Here is a 22,146-nt window from a genome sequence, read left to right on the forward strand (position 1 = left end):
AGCTCAGCTCTTAAAGAGGAACTAAACTGAAAAATGCCTAAAAATAAATCTACTCACCTTCAATCCCACAGGGCAGTCCGATTAATCCGGGGGTGCCTTGCACTTGAAACCGGTCCCGCGTCGTCCCGGTATCCGTCTCCAAGCTGGCGCGCCAGGCGCCGCCATTCTCTTCTTTCGGGTTCTTCTTCCTACGTCACCTGACCCAGGCGGAACATCGGGTGACGTAGGATGGAAAAAAAACATGCTGATCTCACTGCACATACATGAGATCAGCAAATCACCCAAAAAGCCTCCCGGGATGCAAGACATGGGTATCCCCAGGAGGCTTTGCGCTCCCATTCATTCTCGATTGCCTAGGCCATTGAGAATTAGGGGGTGGCGCTGCAAAAAAAAAAAAATAAAAAGACTGTTGCACCAAAGGAAAAAAAACAAACAACTGAATTTTTACCTTACTGTCTACCTTTTTATGTAAAGTGAAATTTCTGAATTTAGGTACACTTTAGGATCACCTACAACTTCAGCTGTGTTTAGCAAAAGATTTCTACTGCAAGTCATGCGAACTGCCCCCATCCCCCCATCAAGCCTCCGTCCTGCACAGGAGCAAGCTTCTGTTTGTATCCAAGAGTTGTCTGTATGTCAGATGTCCTTAACCCGGGGACTACCTGTACTGTGCCCAGGTTTTTGATAATGTCACTTGAATTCACATTGTGCAGGTGCAAGATCAGGAAAACCCTTTTTTTTATCATTATGTAAAAGGGAAAAGCACCCTTTAATAGATTTATTAGAGAACCAAGACTCCCTCTCCACCATGATTGCTCATTCTGACCTTCTGCTTTATTGATAGTATCGTAGGGCAGGCAATCAAAGTGTTGGACAAGCGTAAGAAGGATAAGGGTGATCAGCTACAGCAAGTATCCAAATGTTGAAGAATTTTTTTTTTCTAAACACAGCTGAGACTGAGCTCTTTTGCAACATCTTGTAATTCTTTAACAATCAGGAAAAATTCTGCAGTGGTTTCTTTGGATATCAAAGCGCAGCTTGCTCCAGAAGTTAATGAATGTCTAGGCTCCATAAAGATTTTTTTTTGCTTTGTTTGTAATTAAATCACAGTGAGGATTTTATACAGTAACTGACACCATGCTGCTTAATATTATGTTGAGACAGACATCTGTTCCAATTGCATTTAATAAAATAATGTACCTGTTCCGACTTACATACAAATTCAATTTAAGAACAAACCAACAGTCTCTAGCTTGTATGTAATCCGGGGACTACCTGTATGTTTTCACAATGTTGTAAAACAATATTTGTATTATATTTAATTATTACATTTCTTTTTTTTTTAACATGTTCTTCTGTTAAATGCCTTAAACATCTTATTAGGATTTCAATCTCCTTCTAATGTTGATGAAAGATAAATCCATGCAGTCGAGTCTGTACCTTTAAATGTTGGCCAGTGTGGTCCATGGTTCATGTTTTACAATCCATATGAGCTGTAGGCAGAGTGAATGGACCTTTTTACTAGTAATATATTTGTTAGTGTGTGTATGTGTATATACATATAAATATATATATATATTTATATATTCATTCATTCATATTTATCTATTTGTTATATTAAATAGTTTACTGACCACTCAACAGGTTAGAGCAGTACAATGTCAGCTCCACTTATACCCAGAGAGGCTGGAAGATTTATCACAGAGAACAGCGAGGATGTATTTGTGGAGTCAAAGGGTGTGCGCTCTCTTGCCGAGAAGCTGTTTGAAAAGATTGAACGAAAGGAGATCACTCTGAAGGGATGGAAATCTATGCATGAACTCAACCCACAGGACTCCGGAGAGGATAGCGTGAACTGGGTGTTTTTTGCAGACACCCTAAATTTCTCCTTCTGGTCTGAACATGAAGATAAAAAGTTCATTGTGAATTATAAAGGAAAAGAGTACAGCGGCTACTGGTCTTTCTGTGCTGCGATGAACAGAGCCTTGGATGAAGGTTTGTAGATGTGGGGTTAGGGGTAAAATGACTGATCTGGCGAAGGGATTTAAAGGTGCTTGGAAAGCAATAGAAATCATTCAGTAACTCTGCTAAAGCATTCATTACTGTGCGCCCTCTTGGTAGATATGCAGTGCTCTGGCTTAGTCCTCGGTGGAACACAAGAGAAGTGAACATGTCCAGTGTTTAGGTGCAGAATGACCTTTAATCTTTTTAAACAATGCTGCCATTAAACTCTTTGTGAGGTGGGGTACAATGAATCAACACACAGTGAAGTGGTAAGGAGAAGGGATGCCTGAAAGCAAGTGCAGAAAGAGGGAAAAGCTGCCAGAAAAAGTTCTACAAACTTTGTAAAGAAATGTAACAGACGCTAGTGCAGACACGAGAAGTGCAACACAGGTATGCAAGCTGTTCAGTTTTTTGGGCAGTGCTAGGGGAACAGATGATAAATGTTGTTACTCAGGGAACAAGGTTTGTAAGAGAACTGTGCATGACATTGATAGGGATTGGATCTAAGGCACATGTACATCATGCCCCGTAACGTCCTCCCCCACCATCAAAGTGCCCATCAGAACATATATACAACATTACAATAAATAAAAAACAGCAAAAGTTGGGAAAAGTTGAGGTTGCCGTCTTAAATTGAATAAACTTAACAAGCCAATACACCTAATCATTAGGACCAACCATCAATGCATTTCCACCTACAAGTGGGTGGCATTATCCCATAAAGTGGATAAAATAATCTAAACATGCAGTATATCATGTTCTCTCGCACATTTTAAGGGTCACAGAACAAGCAATGATCTGTAATGATTAAGAACAGAGCGATTAGATACGGAATGGGAGGAATTATTTTATTACATCTCATTATTCACCTAATGGCTGCACAGTAGTAAAGCATACAGAGATCAAAGATTGCGGCATCAATTAGATTTATTTTTTTTTTTTTTTTTTTTTTTTTACTAACAACCACTAATGTATATAGGTTCAGCTTTAAAAAAAATTCCACCTGAACTGCATTGGATCGATGAATTGGAAAGTCTTAGGGCTTAATCACACATTTGTGCAGGTGGTACACTTACAAAAACTTTGTCGTTCCTGCATCCACACATTGGGCCTGATTTATTAGAGCTCTCCTGGTGAAGATAGACCATCAAGGGAGAACCTGGGCAATCCAGCAAACCTGGAATTGATTGCAAATATTTGCTACAAATGATTTTCCAGAATTATTGAGGGTCTGATTTTTGGACCACTGTGAAGTGTTAGGCAGCACATAATGGAACATACTTGATGTGAATAGAAAGCCATAACCAAAGCACAATTACACGTGGCTACCTGCTGCTGGCACCTTGCTCAGCATTGCTGGTTCAAAAAGTTCCAGAGTCTGAACATTTATTAGTAATGTAATACTAGTACTGCTCGCTGCAGCGTCTAGTTATTCTCTATGGGGACTCACTTAGGGAGCATCTAAAGCAGGGTTTCCTGGTAGTAATAAACTCAATGCCAGTGTGAATTGGCCCTTAAGTCATGTGAAACTTAATATAATAAATGGTCATGCCAAGAATGTAAAACTTTCCCTGCTTTCTAAGGGGTATACAGGTAGTAAAACTAAAGAGGTGAAGCGGAACTAAATCCAATAAAAAACAAACTTAATTTTAATCCCGCAGACCTGTCGATCTGTTGGGATGTTTCTTCGTTTGGGTCCCGTGTCGTCTAGGTATCCGTTTTCGGGCCGGCGCAGACGTCTCTATTCTTCCGGGTGCTTCTTCCCATGTCATCTGATCTTGCACTGCACATGCGTGAGATCGGGTGGTGTTTTCTTCCACTAAAGAAAGAGCTCCTGCGCATGCCCAAGATTAGGGCATGCGCAGAAGGAGCAGCCATGAGCCTCCCAGGATGCGTTACATAGGTATCCCGGAAAATTTTGCGCTTCATTCTGTCTTGATCACCACGGCGATAAAAGGGTTGTCTTCCCTTTATTTTATTGCTTTATTTGAGAAACGCAAAAAAATAACCTAGAAAAGAGAAAGAAGTATGTTTTGTGAAATACCATGACAATAAAATAAATGATTAATGCTGGTATTGTATAATGCTTATTTTTGCATTTAGGGATTCCTCTTACCACTGCCTCTTATTATGCCAACATAACAATGGACCAGCTGAAGCATGTTCTACGTAGCGATTCAGAGTTTCCGATTCCCATGATTGAGGAACGACTGGAGATCCTTCAACAAACTGGAAAGATTCTCATGGAGAAATTTGGAGGCTCTTTCTTGAACTGTGTGAAAACGAGTGAGAAGAGTGCAGTAAAGCTGATGCAGCTGATTGTAGAGAATTTCCCTTCCTATAGGGATGAAGGAGACTTTCAGGTAACCTTGGCCATATTTAGAAATTTAGGTTCCAGTAGTTCATGGAATCAGATCTCTCAGAAGGGGCTTGTCATGTCAGCAGTATTCTTCCCAAACCTTTTAAGCTAGGTAAGAAGATGTAGGCAGGTTGTGGCCCTTGTATTGTGCAAAAACAGCAGATTGGTTACTGAAAAGTTGCGGGTGGTGTGCCCAGCTAAAAGAGTCTGGGGAGAACTCTGTGCCAGATGTAGCAATTTACACTTGTTTTATTACTCATAAAGGAACATGATCAGTTAAATTATAGTGCAGAGAAGAAGCATAGTTACTACACATTCTAACATAGGTGACTTCTTTTAAAGACCTACAGCTAGAACCCACAGCTGCATGACCTAGAACATTCCCCTAGGTATTTTGTACAGAGTACCAGGTTGGAATGTAGTGAAGTGCATTGAATTGTTTTGAGATTTACTAGAGCTTATGGCATAGCAAGTGGAATCACACTTACACATGTGGTGTATCACAGGTTGGCCTAAGGCAACCTATTCATATATAACTGGTACCCAATGGACAACCACCGTGAATAGTGTGTTGTGGTGTGCTGTGTTGTACAATCGCCACTATTGTACAGTGCGTAGCATGCGCTCGCAGTGAATCACATCCTATCTAAAGCTGTACATGGTATTCCATGTATTTTGCAGCAACATCCTTCAATATTTCTCCTTCATTATTCATTCAGGGTAAAAAAGTTGCCTTCTACAAGCGTGCCCAGATCCTGGTAGGAGACACATGGGGAGTACTGGAAGGAAAAGGCGATGGTTGTTTCTATGACATTGACAAAATCACCATGTTTGCCGACTACAGGATACCACAAGCTTTGGTCCATTTTGGAGCAATGAGATATTCGGAAAAACTACTAAAGAAGCTTAATTACAGTCCCTATCTCGTATGTAACCCGGGGACTACCTGTACTTGAAATTACAAGAGAAAATGCTTCAGTACAGTGATGGAGCATCTTCACAGCAAGATTGGGGCTATTCTGCACTACCCAAATACACAGCCTAATCGTATAGAACATAGAACATTCAAAACTAATTCTCAGGTAGAGCAGTTTTTTCCACTTTTAGAATTACTCCTCTCTAATTGTTTCCCAAACATTTAAATGTATGCTTTGTTTACTGTCCATCTAGGTTGGCTTTTCCAGAATGGAGATAGAGAAGAAATGGAAATTCGTGGTTGCTCCATCTGGGCTGTGGAGTTGGTCTGTGAATGTCTACGGGAACTATTTGAGAAAAAAGGGGAGAAAATGAGCAATGAGATTAACCCTGTGCTGATTGATCACTTCCTGTGGGACTATGCTCGGGACTACAGAGAAGAAATTAAAGTGGTTCCCTTTCACAGGGTACGATGTATCTACTATTAGCCAATTTCCTTTTTTCCTTACCAGTTGCTTTAATTGTAGCACTTAATTTGTTTTCTAAATTAGGTTTGCTTTTTTGGAAATTGAACCTAAATTTTTTAATTTATTAGGGCCTTGCCTTTTTTGGATTTAAAACACACTGACACATTTAAACCTTTTAGTTGTCTAATCTGTAGCACTCCCTCTGGTAAAAACATGAATTCTCTATTTGAGGTCTTCTAGGTGGTTTATAGTCTATAAAAATATTTCTCACAACATTTACAATTCTGCACTTACAGTAAACCTGACAAATAGAGCAGTAATGTGCAGACCTGTAGGAGACTTCATATTATTCAACCTGTAAAATATAAGTTGAGTCAGCTAGTGGGGTTCTAAGCTTTAAGAATGGTGGTGGCAGGATCTCCCTACCATTGTTCCTAAAGGAATATAAGAAACCATTTACGACTCTAAAACTGGATTATGACTTGCTGTATACTAAAATGTATTTCTATATGTTACCTGTTTTGTCTTTTGTATTCTACAAAATATTGTTAAATATTTTTTAATGGTCTTTACAAATAAATATCTGATGGTTTGTAAATTGCTGCCTTTTCTTCTTCCTTACTCTTTGAATATGTAATATTCTATATTGTGTCAGTAACTCTATGTTTTATAGACCTAAAATAGTCAGTCCAAATAAAAAAAAAAAAGAATAAACAAGCCAACCAGATCCCTAAATGTACACTTAAAAGAGATAGAGACATAATTAGAAGCTCTTGTTTGGTTTCCGGTAGAACATGGAGTGTAGGTACATAGGTACATGGAGCAAAACATATCCTTACTTTGATATATATCTATATCCTTGTAGAGTTGGTATTTCTATTATACACTTTGTGACCAATAGTGTCACAAAGTTACTGAGCTTGGTTTCCATCACTATCCACCATGCCATTTTTATTCAGAAGGCCAATACACTGTAGTGTATATAATAACATAATATATGTTTTGTTCTTGTTAGCAGCAGCCTTCTTTATAGACATGTCCTGGCATATTCCTCATTTACAGCATTATTACGTAGTGTAAAACTTTTTATTATTAATTTTTTTTTATCAGGTTTGTGGAATATCTCAGACCAGTTACTTAGTAACAATAATAGGCCTTCATCTATACTCAAGCTTCCTAACAATTACTATGCAAAATGTTTTTCCAAAGCAGGACAAAGAAGTTTACACTAAAATTCCTCTACTATTTTATTGAAAATGATGGAAATATGCCAGCTACAAAATTCTCACTGAATATTGGTTAAACAAGTTGGAAAACATACTTGAGAAACATTATTCCTATAAACAATTGTCTAGCAGACAGTAATTTCCTGATACTGAACATGTGCTTTATTTAAAAAAAAAAGCAATAGAAAAAAGAGTCATAAAACGGCTGCTAAATAAATTATTTATTCAGAATTGTTTAGATTAGGAATGTTCTTTAGTTGAACTTTGATCTGATCCTCATCAAATATTGGCTGGCACTCCAAATATAAGCAAATGGCAAAGGTTATTTTAGGGTGGAGTATAGGGTAAATCAAGGTAAATTATAACAGAGTCCCTTGGGAAAATGGCAGTAAAGTGAATGTTTGTGGCTAGAAATAAAAGTTTTAGCTATTGGTAATTTTGTATTTAAAGTTACAGGCTACGGTTATCGTGGATTCTTGCTTGGAACAAGAATACGGAACTAGAGGTCATACTTTGCTTTGTATTTCTGTACTCTGTTCTAGTAGAATATGCAAATAAATCTACGGGTAAGGTAGCAAAGCCCTACTTACATTATGTAAGCATCAAGGTCAGATTACCAGAACGCCTTTCATCCTAAAACTCTGTTCCTCACTATTTAAGTTTGCTTCAAATCTAAATCATTACTCTAAAATTACAGCAAAAGGATGAACTGTAAACAAAAGTGTTTTTGTAATAAGGTGAAATAAAGAAAAATGATCTCTAAATAAAGTAAAAAGAAGTCTGTGGGCCTTGTAACGTGCAGGAGCTGTTGGATGTAAACAAATTAAACCGTAACCATTGGATCTCCATATGTATAAATGTTTTAATGTTTTAAAGGGCAATTTGGGTCAAGGAAAGAATAATTGGACTGTATTTTATAGTACAGTCATACTTTAAATACTATAAATCATTTTGTGAAAGATCAAACTTTTAGTACCTTATTAGCACAGATAGCTCAGAACAGGAGGTTTGGTCAAAAAGACAACACCAAAGTACACAATCCATCCATCATTCTGGGATTCTGCCAGTAATGATTAACTGGCACCGGCTACAGGTAAAAGGAAAAGGCAGATTGGGAAACAGTTCTGTCTGTGGGATTCACCAACCTCAAAATCTACTGAGCCAATTGGTAAAGTTAGTCTTGGTACTTTTCATAGTATGCATGCTGTATGCATTATGTTGAGATGCAAAATAAAAGATATTAGAGATTCAGGTGTATTAGAATATTTTGTTTCCTAATATACAATTTGATTTTAAATTGTAGGTGTCCATTTTATTGTGTCCTTATGGACCAGTGGGCAAGGCTAGATTAATGGCTGATCATGTCTGACCAAGTGTGTTCAATAACTGTGTACAAAAAGCGCACTAGGCTTAGGGGCCCCTGGAGTGCTGTGAACTTAGGTATGCATGCAGTTAACTATTACCTGCTGTATGTAACACAATGGCCAAATTAGAGATTAAATACTACCCTCAAGTTTATTCAAAGAAAAACCAAAAATAATTATAGCATATAAAATGCAACACAATCCATTTTATAATTTAATGTTATTAAAACTAATATTCCATTTCAATCTACATCTATTGGATTTTTTTAACTGTGCAAAAGTATTGCAGTATGACACCATGGAGATTTTGTGTTCATCATTTTTTATAGCAGGGGGGCCCACACTTTTTTGGCTTGCAAGCTACTTTTAAAATGACCGAGTCAAAATGATCTGCTGACAATAAAAACTTGGACTTAATAACTCCTGTGCAGGGTAGAGTTTATTTTGAAAGGCAGGGCTCCGCGATCTAATTTGTGTTGCCTTTGTGATCTACCTGGGGCAGCCTTGAGAAGTCTTGGAGCCATGCTTGGGAAGAGTTATAAGGTCATTAGTAAGTGGTTGTAGAAGCGGAGAGGATAGTTAGGGGCGTATTTATGTATAAAATCAGAAATGTAAGCAAGACGAGTTATGGAGTCATTTTAGGGCAAAGCACAGTAGTAGGGAGTAAGCAGCATTAGGAAGAATAGAGAAGTCTAGCTGTAGTGTCCATGATAGATTGAAGAAGTGGGAGGCCAGTAAGTGGAATTCCAGGCATGAGCATGTTGCAGTAATTGAGGCAAGAGATCTTAAAAGTGTGTCCCATGAGATTAGTGGGGAAATGGTGCACACTTTTGAGATGTTGAGCAAAGGAAAGTGACAACTTCATGTATTCTGGATGGTGGGAGTGAAGGCTAGTTCAAAGTCAAATGTGACAGGAAAGCAGCGCATATACATGACGATTTTGAAAATTAAGAAGGAGGAATCCATCATTTTTTTTTTGTATGTGCATAAAGATTTTGAAGGTGATCAAAGGGGAGTCTGTCTTTTTTTTTGTTTTTTTGGATGTTTGTAGTAATGGGGAGACCCTTCACTTTCAGGAAAGACAGGGGTAAGGGCAATCATCTCTTAGAACAGAAACAATAGAACAGGTGGTCTCATTGTAAGATTTTCCTAGATATATTTCCTTACTGACAGATAAAATATTATTTCTGTTCCACTGGAATTTTCCTCATTTTAATCCGAATGACAGTGGTTGGGATCTTCTTTGGAGGCAGAGAGAAATAGCATACCACTCATAGGGTCAAAGCCGAGAACAAGGGGTGTAGTCGTAAAAAAAAAGAGGGGCACGGTATGTGCCTGCCCTACTACACCCCTGCCTGTAGTACTCAAAGGGGAAGACACATTTCCAGAGTGACATCATGATACCGGAATCTGCCCACTCTCCCATCGCAGGTCTGAGCCTGAGGTTGTGTTCAGAGACAACTGGCCCACCTCCCTGAGCCTGCAATTCAATATGGGAGACGTGGTCTGTGGCTGTGGTCAGCCGTGGACCACCAAAGAATTCTTTGCAAAAAAAAAAGAGTGGGCACGAAAAAAAGTGGGGGCATAGTGTTCCCACCCGTGCCCGCCCCACTACACCCCCACTGAGATCGTTCGTGTATCTACTATGGCACATCCCACATAGGGTGTTCTGTTTACCTTAAGGTGGGATGCAATGAGTTTAATTTCTTTTAATAGTATAGTTATTATTTAGGAAATGAATCAGTTATCACAAGACATGTCCAGACAGGTCTTTTCATGTAATTATTTGTTATGTAAGTTTAGCATGATCATGAGGATGTTAACTTCTGGGTCTTTATAACAGAACTATGAAAATAGTAAAGCACATCTTTTCCTCCCACTAACCACCGACACTGGCCTTTTTTCTTCCCCCAAAGACATTTATTCTCTATTTGACCACAGACATTAAGAATTTTTTATGTTTTTTACATTCTTCTAACTACACCATACTGTTCACTGGACTGTATGTCATATACTTCTGACTTTATCACTCTGTGTATTGGACTGAACATTACATCATTGCGTGTACAGGACAGGGATCCGGAGATCACTCTTGTCAGCACTGTTTAGCATCTATTCATCATTATTACTACGGTATTTACCTGTATTTACCTTAGATTTTACTGTACCCCCAAACATGTCGGCTATACTTGTTTGTTTTTTCTTGTATTTGCCTTATGTATACTTACTTTCATATATTGTTAATTATCTATAGGACAGTTATTATTCTTGATATGTTCTCCACAAAAGATTTGGTGAAAATCGCTGTTTATAACATATTACTAAGAACCTTTTTTATCTTCTTTACAATGATTCATATTGATATATATTATATTGATTGGTATTGATCATCACTGATAAATATGTAACTTACCTACCAATTTGTACTGTTACTGATTGATTTCTGTCAATGTCCATAACGTGCGATTACCCCTGAAGAAGGCAGGCGAAATGCGTCAGGTATTACCGTCACACGTATGCAAATTGCTAGTGCAAATATGCTGATGCTGGACTTATAGGGCAAATTATCGCCCTTTTATTATGCACACTGTTAGTTGCCAATTGTCAAGTGCCAGTTAGATGGCCATAAGTTTGTCAACTACCTTGAACTTTTTGTCATATATATTTTTTCCTATTCTTGTATTGTTTTTCGAGGATTTTTATACTAAAAACACTGTTTGCCTAAAAAACACCTCTGTTTGCCTTTCTGTTAATTTTGTATTTGTTTTTCAACACAAAATGATCATATAGTTTGGTGCAGCCCTCATTATTTGATCTAATATTTGCCACGGACCTTTCATGTGAGAAGCCACAACAGAATCATTGTGAAACTATACACTTCTTTCTGATATCGAAGCCTTAATTTGAAGTTTCACAGCCTCTTGAATAATAAAAAGTTTATTAAAATATATATATTCATCCCCTGAGGATTTGTATGGATTGGATTATTGAGGTGATCTTACTGCTTTGCCAATACCATACTATATTTCAATGTAAGCATGCCTAGGTGTTCTTTTCACTTAAGACATGTTCAGACATACCCACTGACATGTTATACAATTACTGTTTATTTTGTATGCCAGTGAATATTACAGATAAAGAATTAATGATTCAGATAATTAAACATTGACCTTATTTTCTCCGGTTATGAATATGATATTTTACTGCCTTTTTCTTGAATGATTTCCAGTACTTATGTTTATGCCATAAAGTAGTATACCAATGTATTGTGCAATGTCATTTTGTGTAATTACTAGCAGATCACATGCCTGGCTGCAGTTTATAAATAATCCAATCTACACACATACTTTGTGTCTTCCTGCACAGAACTTGGCCGGGTAAGTGTACTAAATGTGTGCGTATGTGTCTGTCATTGAAGAATTCATATTAGGAAAAAAGTGATGTTTGTGTAAGCTGTTGAATGTAACAAAAGAATTGTTATCTGTAATGACCTGTTAGATAATTGTTAGATTACTTCTACAGTAATGAAAAAAAATCCTCATTTTTTACACTGTTCCAGTATTAATGTCCTGAGCATGTCCTGAATGAGCATGTTATAGCATGTTATAGCATGAGCATGTTATAAAGAGGAGTTCAGTGTTATGATGTTAGAATTGCTTGCTTTTTCTGATATATTTCTACTTGCAGCTTGTTGCATCTTTCCTAAACAATAATATTTTATTTATAAAAATAATAAATAGCCAAATATGAATTATTCTGGGAAACCTTAGGCTCAGTATGTAATATATGCAGTATATATTATTTTTTGATTAATTACCGGTATATTACAATATTTCAAAAATAAATATTTGATACGCAGGGTTCCCAGAGCCCTTTAGTCATCCATTTATACAGCCCAGCCAAGGAACATGCTTCATAGCTCCCTTTGTCTAATGACAACCTAGTACTGATAAAAATGGAGTCACTGCTGAAATCTGAAAGTTGCAGAAAAATGGTAATGGAATTAATATAAAAAGGAGACTAGAGCGCTATTTGTTGACTGTTTTATAGACATCATTATATTATTAGTCAATTTTTTTATTACCTAGAAAAGTGTTTCCATTTTATTTTCATTTTAGTTCTAACCATAATAAGTTATATAACAAAATATGTTTAAACCCACACTCCATTTTATTTTAATATTGTGCTAGTCAGAGACTGCGGAAATTTGATGCTCTCAATGCAAGGAGAACTCTTTAATCACATTTTAGCTGTCATTAAATGTGTTTGGATAGAATACCAATTTATTGTGCCTTGTTATAAAGATTAGTTTCTAATTTTTATTAACAGATCATTGCAGCACAATGTCCACACCAATGGAACCCAGAGAGACCGGTAAATTCATCAGTGAGAACAGCAAGGATGTGTTTGTGGTAACCGAGGGTGTGCGCTCACTTGCGGAGAAGCTTCTTGAGAAGATAGCATTGAAGGAGATAACCCTGAAGGGATGGAAAATGCTACATGAGTTGAACCCACAAGGATCTGGTGAAGATGCTGTAAACTGGGTGTTTTTCGCAGACACCCTAAACTTTTCCTTCTGGTCAGAAAATCAAGATAAGAAGTACTTGGTAAGGTACAAGGGGAAGGAGTACAGCGGCTACTGGTCTTTTTGTGCTGCAATCAACAGAGCCTTGGATGAAGGTTAGTGAGACAGCTAGAATATCTTTTATATATAATTTTATATATTGATATATATATAGGGGTACTTCACAACCACAATCATTTCCTAAATAAGCATATACTAAAACTGTTTTTGCCAGAATACTTCTCTTAGTAAGGATACCAGGAATGATGTTTATGACAAACTAATGTTAGATAGGGGGGTCTATTATTGTTTTGTTATTAAAAACTTGCAAAGCTCTAACTTTGCTTTTAACTCATTTTACATTAAATCTTATTTGAAAGTGAGTGAAATTTATTTGAATCGTGTGAGACATCAACATGGGTTTTCCTAACAGAAGTTTACATTGACCTATCTTTTCTTCAGCCTTTGTGTGGTACAGAAATGCCAAGCCTGTCCAGCAAGACATATTTGTGCCACCTTCTGTAAGCCAGAGTCAGATCATATCAGTCAGAATGCTATGTAGAAAAAGAAATGCTATTCTTAGAAAAAGAATACTAATATTGTAGTTAAAACAAGCGAGTAGACAAATATTGGGGATTTCAGGCGGTTGTAACCATTATTTTTATAGTCACATGTTGTGTATATACAGTAGGTCCATGCTATTCTTTAAAGTGGAACTGTACTTGTTGGTGGGTGGTGATTTTCTGTCATGATCAGCAAGTTTGTACAGGATAGTTGGCAAATATGGCACAGACTTACCAGTGTACTGGCGCCCTATATAAATGGCAGGTCCAGGATCCTGATATCACCATGTCCTAGGAAGCCGCCATCTTCGCCACCAACTCCTCAGCTCCCCTAGGTGCACAGGGATCCATTTCAGCCATTGTATGGCCACCATGCATGCACAGGAGTTACAATGTCCCTGGCAGCTGCATGTATCTTATGTCAATTAACACTTCTTCCTGTTGTTTTTAGTTTAGGCCTATTTTAGGTAATTGCTGACTTTCTGTACCTTGTCCATTATAAATATCAACTTGCTGTCTCGTGAAGATGTATGTTGCTTGTGTTTATCTTATTCTACCTTTGTCCAGCTACCCAACCTTAGTCTGAAACCTTCTGTTTTAGGTCCAAAATCTTGGTTAGGTTTAATTTTGCCTCTGGTGTTTCCCCAACTGACATTTAATTTGGTCTCAATGTTTTTTCCACTACTTTTGCCTATTGCTACTACTTACTTATTTATTTATTGATTGGAATAGAAACAGTCACACTGATTAAACTTAGAAAATCCTAAGTTCCCCCAAGTATAAACAAATCAATAAGGATTTTAGGAACATTGGCTGCCACAGGCAGAGATAGAAAAAGCTTTGATCAGCTCAGTGATGTGGCCCTTATAGCAGCATATCAGCGTATGACCTGGGGAATTAACAACATTTTCACCCATTTTATTTTCAGGAATTCCCATCACAACTCCATCCTATTATTCTGAGATAACTTTGGAGCAGTTACAACATGTTTTCCGCTCTGATACCAGTGTACCCATCACAATGATTGAAACACGCCTAAAGATCCTTCATGAGACAGGGAAGATTCTCATGAAGAACTTTGGAGGATCCTTCTTGAACTGTGTGAAGCTAAGCAAGAACAGTTCAGTAAAACTGATGCAGTTGGTGGTGGAGAACTTCCCTTCTTACAGGGATGAAGCAGTCTTCCAGGTAAGGCCGGTAAAGCTAAAATTCGTAATGTGAAATAATACATGATTGCTACTTTACCTGCTTATACCCCGGTACAAATCAACAAAAGTGAGCAGTATTTTATAGTTCAGCTGCAATAGGGAATTTAATGGATAAGGAAATCTTCCATACCCTTAAAACTCTAATGCTTAACCTACAGTGTCCACTTTGTAGCTGATATATGTTTGTGGTGTGGTCTAATAACATACTGAGTTTTGCAGGGGCTACCCATTTCTTCCCATTTTAAACCCTTTTTGATTTTTTTTTTTCAATATATAAAAAATTACTGGATTACCAGTGATACCAATATAGACACAATTACTCTAAAAGGCTTGGCAAAGTCTTATCACATTGACTAACACGGTTTGCTGTGCCAGGCTTGCCATTTATACCAAATTCAACAAGGCATATGAATATTTCCATAAGGTACTCTAAACCCTTTAGAATCATAGGAAGCATAAAGCTAATTAAATGACAATGTCATAATAATGGCATCAGTACTTCCTGAGCCATTGTTTGCCAAGTATGCAGAGTAAATATTCTCACTTTACTCTAACCTGCTTACATGTTTTGATAAATTACTTACAAATCATTGGATCAACATGAAAGCCTGTAAAGCGTGTAAATAAGCTCCTTTTGGCAAGGTGGCTTGACCCGGCTTTGCTACCTGGCATGGCTAGATTGCAAGAATAACTGAAGTAAAATGCAAATCATTGGTAGGTAACCAGTATCTATATATGTATCTTATATAGATGCATTTATAGGAGGAGAAGGAGAGCCCTTTTCCACCAAAGCCATCTACCAATGTGGTTTAGCTAACCCAATACACAATATAAAACTTAGAAAGAAAAAGGCAGAAAGCAGGGTTTTTTTCATGATCAAAAGTGCATAAACATGTATTCAAATGTAAGGTGTATTTATTACAGGCATAATTCACAATTCGCAAAACATACATTTTGTACAAAATAGGTTATAATTCCTCATCCCGGTGACACTTATGGGATTTTGAGGTAGATGTCTAGACAGATATCTATCTAGTTCATCTATCATGAGTCGCAGACCATGTCCCCCGTACAGATCCCAAGCACAGGGTAGTGGGCGGGTTGTGTCTCTGGACACACAGGCTCAGATCTGCGATGGGAGAGTGGGCAGGTTCTGGCATCATGACGTCACTAAAGGAGAAGTTTTTTCCCCTTTGAGTGACACTCGGCTCCCCGCTAATGCACGGTCTGGAGCCAGTAAATTTAGTGGTCTGCTGGTCCGAAAAGTTTGTAGACCACTGATCTAGCTGAAAGAAATAGTGAAAATTCACAATTGTGGTTGCTGCTGTTGAGTGAAGTACGATAGGTTGTGGAAATGTCAAATTGGCCCGTTAAATAACCCAACGTATTTCGCCCTGTTGGGCTTCTTCAGGGTTATGCAAAACAACCGTAGATTCTTACTAATAAAGAGATTGAGGTTTTTTGGGCTTGATATCAAATGATGATGATTAATATTACCAAATATATAAGATACTCAAGAGGTGATAGAACACTTACTTTTGGATTGCTTTGACAGTAATTCCTAGTGTAGTTGACACATTCAATGTATGGAGGTTTAGGATTTATGGCATATGAATTAGATGTAAAAGTAATAGAATGCTCGTGATATGGCTTATCATAAATCTAATTTATTATTATACAAGATGATATTCTATCAATTAATAATCAATTACAAATATATATAAAGAGGAAACTTACTTTTTCTGATGATAAGAGAGTACTAATTATTTGTAAGGGATCTGCAGATATATAGACATATGTCTCTACGTTGTCCTTTTAGGGTGAATAAATATTACATTAGTAAGATCATAGGGCTTATAAAGGTTAAAGATAACTATATTTCCATTGTTTGAACTTTCTATTGCAGATCAGTAGTGGTCTTATCTGTGCTGTGTAGGTAGCAATAATTGCAGAGTTAAATCCTAGCAGTAATAGCGCCCTGCTATTGGTGGCAGCAGGGATTGTAAACGTAGGGTAAATCATACGGCCTTGGTCCCAGTGATCATATATTATGTAAATGGATTGACATTGTAACCCAATACATAATGGGTTCTTGAATTTTTGGAGCTCTTTGTTACAGGCAGTTTATCTGCTCCCAGGAATCTTGTTTTTCTTTTCTGTATCTGATAAGCCTATGACATATATGAACAATATAGAGGGATCTAACTGAACATCTTTCTTTGTTTCACTCAGGGTCAAAAAGTTGCCTTCTACAAGCGTGCCCAGATCTTGGTGGGAGATGTCTGGGGAGTTCTGGAAGGAAAAGGTGATGGATACTTTAATGACATTGAGAAGATCACAATGTTTGCTGACTATCGGGTTCCTCAAGCCTTGGTCCATTTTGGAGTTCTTAAATATTCAGAGAATCTACTGAAAAAACTAAAAGAAGGTTTGTACAGTCCTAAAAAATCTATCCTCTTTATTATTGATAACATATTATTGCAAGTTACTACTGCAATGCTGCTGCAGTTAAAAGAATGAAAAGACACCAAGAGGTGATATGTCCAGGGCAGCTGTACACAGGTAAGTCTGTGCCATACTATAATTTCTGAATATGGCAGAAGCTCACCATCCACCAGTGAGTTCAGTTCCCTGTTAAACAGTGTATACCAGCAATTGGGGTGTGAAAAGAAAATGTTATTACAAGTAGGTTTTTATTCACTGGCCATAATAAAGGAAATAGCAAAACTATAGTACATTCGACATATGTAAACATTTTCACATGATGATTCTCTTTGCTGACCTCCTTTTGAAATTCTAGTTGGCTAGCTTTGTTGCTTCCAGCTTGAATTTGGGTAATTGACTCAGAACAAGTATACACATGAGGAAAGTCAGAGCAAAGAAATCCTCGTGGGCATTCTTGTGGATAAGCAACTCCTGAATTTAAACCAAGAGAATTGGCATGGTAGTGAAGTCACTAGCATTCTGTAGAATGATAAATCATCAATGGCATGAGATGTGTTCGAGGATATTAGGCAGGTGGAGACCTAGCTGCTGGTTTATTTGGCTGGTATTGTCATCAGTGTTACTCTGCTTTCTAATCAAAGTGATAGTGGAGGAAGTGCTTGCCAACATTTGCCAAAGCAAATGTATTCTGCTATGTAAGGTTTTTAAAGGTGGTTGGTAAGGATTGTGTAACTTTGCAGTGATTGTGGATCTTATACACACACTTTTCAAACAATTTTTAAATTTGCATCTTTATTCTAAATTGTAATTGTTCTGTGTGTAGATGTGTGTAAATTCCCAGGCTGCTCTGTCTTTGTTATTGTCATTAGATACAAATATGATTGCATATACAGTATAGCAACACAGCTGGAGTGTTAGCATTCCCCTTCAGTTTACCTGCAGCACCAATTGCTTGTGAATTTCAGATAGTATTTAGAATAGTTATACCGAGTCCTATTTATGAGTTACACCAGCCTCTACTCTAGGCATTAGACCCCTAATAAGTTATAGGTATCAAGCATGTGATACCTGTCCATACCACATCTTCCTGTCCATACCACATCCATAGGAGCCTAGTTGGCAGTAACTAGGTGGCTTTCCCCCTGCTGTCCATACCAGGGCCAGTGTTCCCCAAATAATTATGGGAGAGCTTGTTGAGATACAGCACCTACTTATAAACTGTCCCCCAAACGGGTATCAGGGCTTGGAAGGGGGACCTGTTGGAATTTAGAAGTGCCATATATTCCTGATATCCCCATCAAGTCTCCTAGATATCAACCCCCTGACCCGGGGTAATATTCAGAGGAGTACACACTGCCCTTTACCCACTGCTAAAAAAGCTAGTTAGCTCCATAACTAACTAGCTAATATAAGGACATACATCATAGAAAAAAACATTTATTTGGAAAAAAATTATATATTTTATTATATAATAATATTATTATATTTAAATTTTTTAAATTATGTATCTTTTTTATTTTTTAAGAAGTAAATCTAATGTCAATCAGAATGTCCAGGTATGTAAATCTACATCAATCAAAATGAACGCCAGTTTCTGTTGTATACATGACTATTAATAACTCATTCATTGATTGAATAAGTCTAATAATTCTACAAACCAGCCAGAATTGTACTTACATAGCAGAGCCAAGGAAACCGGTCAATGTAGCGCTAGGAGTCCACAAGTTGGACAATTTCATTTGCATTGAATTCACCTTTGGGGACATGAATAATATTTTTTTTAATTGGTACATTCTGTGTTTGTATCCAAAATACATTTTCTTATGTGTTGTGTGCCATTCTTTCCAAGTCTCCTATTGAAATCTTCGGGGAGAGAGGTAAGGGGTACTATTTAGCCTGTACTTATACCCCAAGATCAGCTATCTGATTAAATGGGGCTTTGTTGTTATTCCAATAATCCTATCTTGCATAGAGCCCCACAACCATTTGGGGGACAGATTGTGGGGATGACGCCCTTGTCCCCCCACATGCCCCAACTTTATATTAACTCATACAACTTGAAGGCACTAGTACCTGGTTATTCATACAATAGTTGAAGGAATTAAATTGTTACATTTAAAGGAATATAATACAATTTATGCTAGTATTTTCAGAAGGTCAGCCCCATATTTTTTCTCATGATCAGTGCATGTTAAAGCTGTTGATTTTCTTTTTCATTGCAGGTTGGATGTTTCAGAATGGCGATCAGGAGGAGATGGAGATCCGAGGATGCTCAATCTGGGCAGTGGAACTGGTTTGCAAGCAGCTGAAAAGACTTTTGGAAGAAAGTGAAGAAAAGCTTAACATTGACATTAATTCTATCCTGATCAACAACTTTTTGTGGGACTTTGCTCGTGATAACAGAAAACTTGTAGATGTTGTTCCTTTCCACAGAGCCCGATGTATCTACTACTAGATTAGCCGGATAGAGTAATACATTGGACCTAATTTGGTAAAAGTCTTCAAGCCTGGACAATATGATAAACTATCATGGGAAAACCTGGAATGAACCGGGTCTAGGATTGAAAACATTTGCCAAATAATAAAAAAAAAAAAAAAATCCATTGCCGGTTTGCTGGATTACCATAATAGTCTATCTTCTCCATTCTTGGAGAGCTTTATTAAATCAGGCCCAATATGTTACAACCTAAAGTGTCAGGGAAAACAATAGATTCTCTTCTCCTCGAAAACTGACACCATGTTTGTAAGTGCAGCTACATTCATCTCTGTGATAAGCAAAATGTTATAGCAGAATGCATTGATGCATTGATGCATGAAAAAAGATAGACATCAGATCAATTTGTGTGTGGACTTCACAGACATGTGATGGGATCTGTTGTATATCATAAATAAATATACAGGTGCACTGACAAACAATCATGAGGTGTGAAGTTTATTGATCTTCTCCTATGAAGGAGCACATTTTTATTACAATACCATGAAAGAAATGAATTTGTAAAAACATGTAAACAATAAACTGGTGACAAACACTGCATATCTGTAAGAGTTTCCTTTAATGCTCTCCTCAAAGATTGACATTGATTGTTTTTTCGTCTTGTAGTTTTTTATAAATATATACCTTTACTTGACACTTTTAGTGTAATATTGCTACATGAAATTTAGAATGACAAACATATTTCTTTAAAAGAGGTTTTATTTTACCTGTGGATATTTCTAATCTCTTTAAAAATAAAAAGAAATAAATGTGCTATGACATTTTTCACAGCTGTAGCAGAGCGGCAACAGTGGGTGAAATCGAGCAACTTATGGTAGCTGAGCTGCAATTTCCCATTTAGTATAATACTTAGTGATCTGCACATCACTCAACACACATTTAATAGATCCAATCACAAATATATATATATATATATATATATATATTTGGAAAAACCTATCAAGGTATGTTGTTCTAGTAATTTTTTACTGGTATTTGACTAATGCAGTCTCTCGATTAAGAGGAAAGAAAAGCCATTCAAACTAATTATATCTCATAAAAGGGGAAATTAAATTCTTCTAACTCCACGTATGACAATCCATCCCTGGGCCTTTTTATTCCATTCTAAGTTCTATCTCCTCAGTAACTCAAGGCAGACACAAATAAGGACAAGACTAATGGGGTAATGTGTAACACTACTCCTCTCAGGTTGGTGTGAAATGACCAACAAGGTATAGCAAACCAACATCTTTGATTGTCCCAGGACTTTCTGGGTGCATCCCTGGCGTGTAGGAGGTAAATAAGTTGAATAAATTCTTGATAATGGCAAATCAATTCACTGAGTGTGTAAGATGAGTGACAGTTAAGATCTATGGCTGTAAGAGGCTGCTCAGTATTTTCTTTACATTGTAACAGATCTTTTATCAGGATAGTTTAGGACGTTTACCTTTAAGCAGCCACATGTTCCTTATTCTGTAACCAATTAACTATTCTTGAAATGTCAGCAGCAGCTTCTATCCAGCTCCATCTGAACAAGTTTCAGCTTAGAATTATCAGATCAAGATACTCTATCCAGGCATGTTCTTACACAGTTCCTTTTAGACAGAACTTTAAACAAGGAAAGTGAACAACCCTCCCCCAATCATGAACAGGGCCCAGTGGAAAACACTTGGAAAGATTACCACATACATTTATCATCTTTGCTCTGCTCATACCACCGGACAAAGTCCTCAGTGATTGGGGCAGATGAATATTAATATGTTAGGTATTGGCTCTGACAACTGGAAACACCTCAACATGCTGCTTCTTCATAGTTCAACCCATTGTGTCCTGGTGACTAGTGTCACTGAAATAGAAACCTATGCAGTGGTCACCAGAGTAGGAGATGAAAATACCTTTAATGGGACAATTGTTCCTGTGACACCTAAGGTGGGAATGCGGTTGACTCTGGAGAGATTTCCAGTTGCATCTCTAGATTAGGAGGCGATGTGCAGTCCCACTAAACACTAAAAAAAGACCATTGTGGGGTTAAAACCCTCATTTCATTTGTGATGATTATATCCTATTTTTCAAAGTTAAAATGTGCTGCTTAACGTTGCAGTATAGCAAGCAATTGTGAAACGTCTCTTTGAACCATAAAAACAAAGCTCCCCATTTGGTCTCCGCTGTAAGTAATTTCTAATGGATAAAATATTAAATCTGTAATTGGAAATATTTCATAGTGCACCGCTTGTGAATGATAAAAATGAAAGCCCTCTCTAATGTCATGATGGCTCAGAATTACAACAATCGCAGTGACCTCAATATGAAAATAACAATATCAGGGCAGCAGATGTGATTTATTATCCAGTCACCGAGAATGAAGCACATTCTGCTCAGACTTCTGCTTCTTTCTTCAGGTCAGCCGTGCAGCAAAGCTCAATAACATTTTGTGAAGAGCAGTTATGTGGAATCACCCAAACGTCTGACTATAGGGAAAATTGAAGTTGACTTTCTCTGCCATGGTTTAGTGTAGAATATTGCTACTGCACTACACTATTCCAGGCTGGATGTTTCTT

At 37.3% G+C, this 22,146-nt stretch overlaps 2 protein-coding genes across 2 annotated transcripts in view; both read left to right on the forward strand.

Annotated features, from left to right (window-relative positions):
* LOC140335792 (queuosine 5'-phosphate N-glycosylase/hydrolase-like) overlaps positions 1 to 5,862 on the forward strand; it is a 7,489-nt gene extending 1,627 nt beyond the window's left edge. The window contains exons 2-5 of the mRNA XM_072418728.1: positions 1,645 to 1,995; positions 4,108 to 4,367; positions 5,083 to 5,278; positions 5,534 to 5,862. Of these exons, the coding sequence (XP_072274829.1) occupies positions 1,659 to 1,995; positions 4,108 to 4,367; positions 5,083 to 5,278; positions 5,534 to 5,766 (1,026 nt within the window). The 5' untranslated portion in view covers positions 1,645 to 1,658 and the 3' untranslated portion in view covers positions 5,767 to 5,862. The remainder of the gene's footprint in view (positions 1 to 1,644; positions 1,996 to 4,107; positions 4,368 to 5,082; positions 5,279 to 5,533) is intronic.
* A 5,755-nt stretch (positions 5,863 to 11,617) lies between these two features.
* LOC140335796 (queuosine 5'-phosphate N-glycosylase/hydrolase-like) lies at positions 11,618 to 20,147 on the forward strand. Its single transcript, XM_072418736.1, has 5 exons — positions 11,618 to 11,712; positions 12,665 to 13,015; positions 14,391 to 14,650; positions 16,903 to 17,098; positions 19,338 to 20,147. The coding sequence occupies exons 2-5, from the start codon at positions 12,679 to 12,681 to the stop codon at positions 19,568 to 19,570; spliced, it is 1,026 nt and encodes a 341-aa protein (XP_072274837.1). The 5' UTR covers positions 11,618 to 11,712; positions 12,665 to 12,678; the 3' UTR covers positions 19,571 to 20,147.
* The last annotated feature ends 1,999 nt before the right edge of the window (positions 20,148 to 22,146 follow it).

The sequence above is a fragment of the Pyxicephalus adspersus genome, chromosome 7 (genome assembly GCF_032062135.1).
Source record: "Pyxicephalus adspersus chromosome 7, UCB_Pads_2.0, whole genome shotgun sequence".
Lineage (NCBI taxonomy): Eukaryota > Metazoa > Chordata > Amphibia > Anura > Pyxicephalidae > Pyxicephalus > Pyxicephalus adspersus.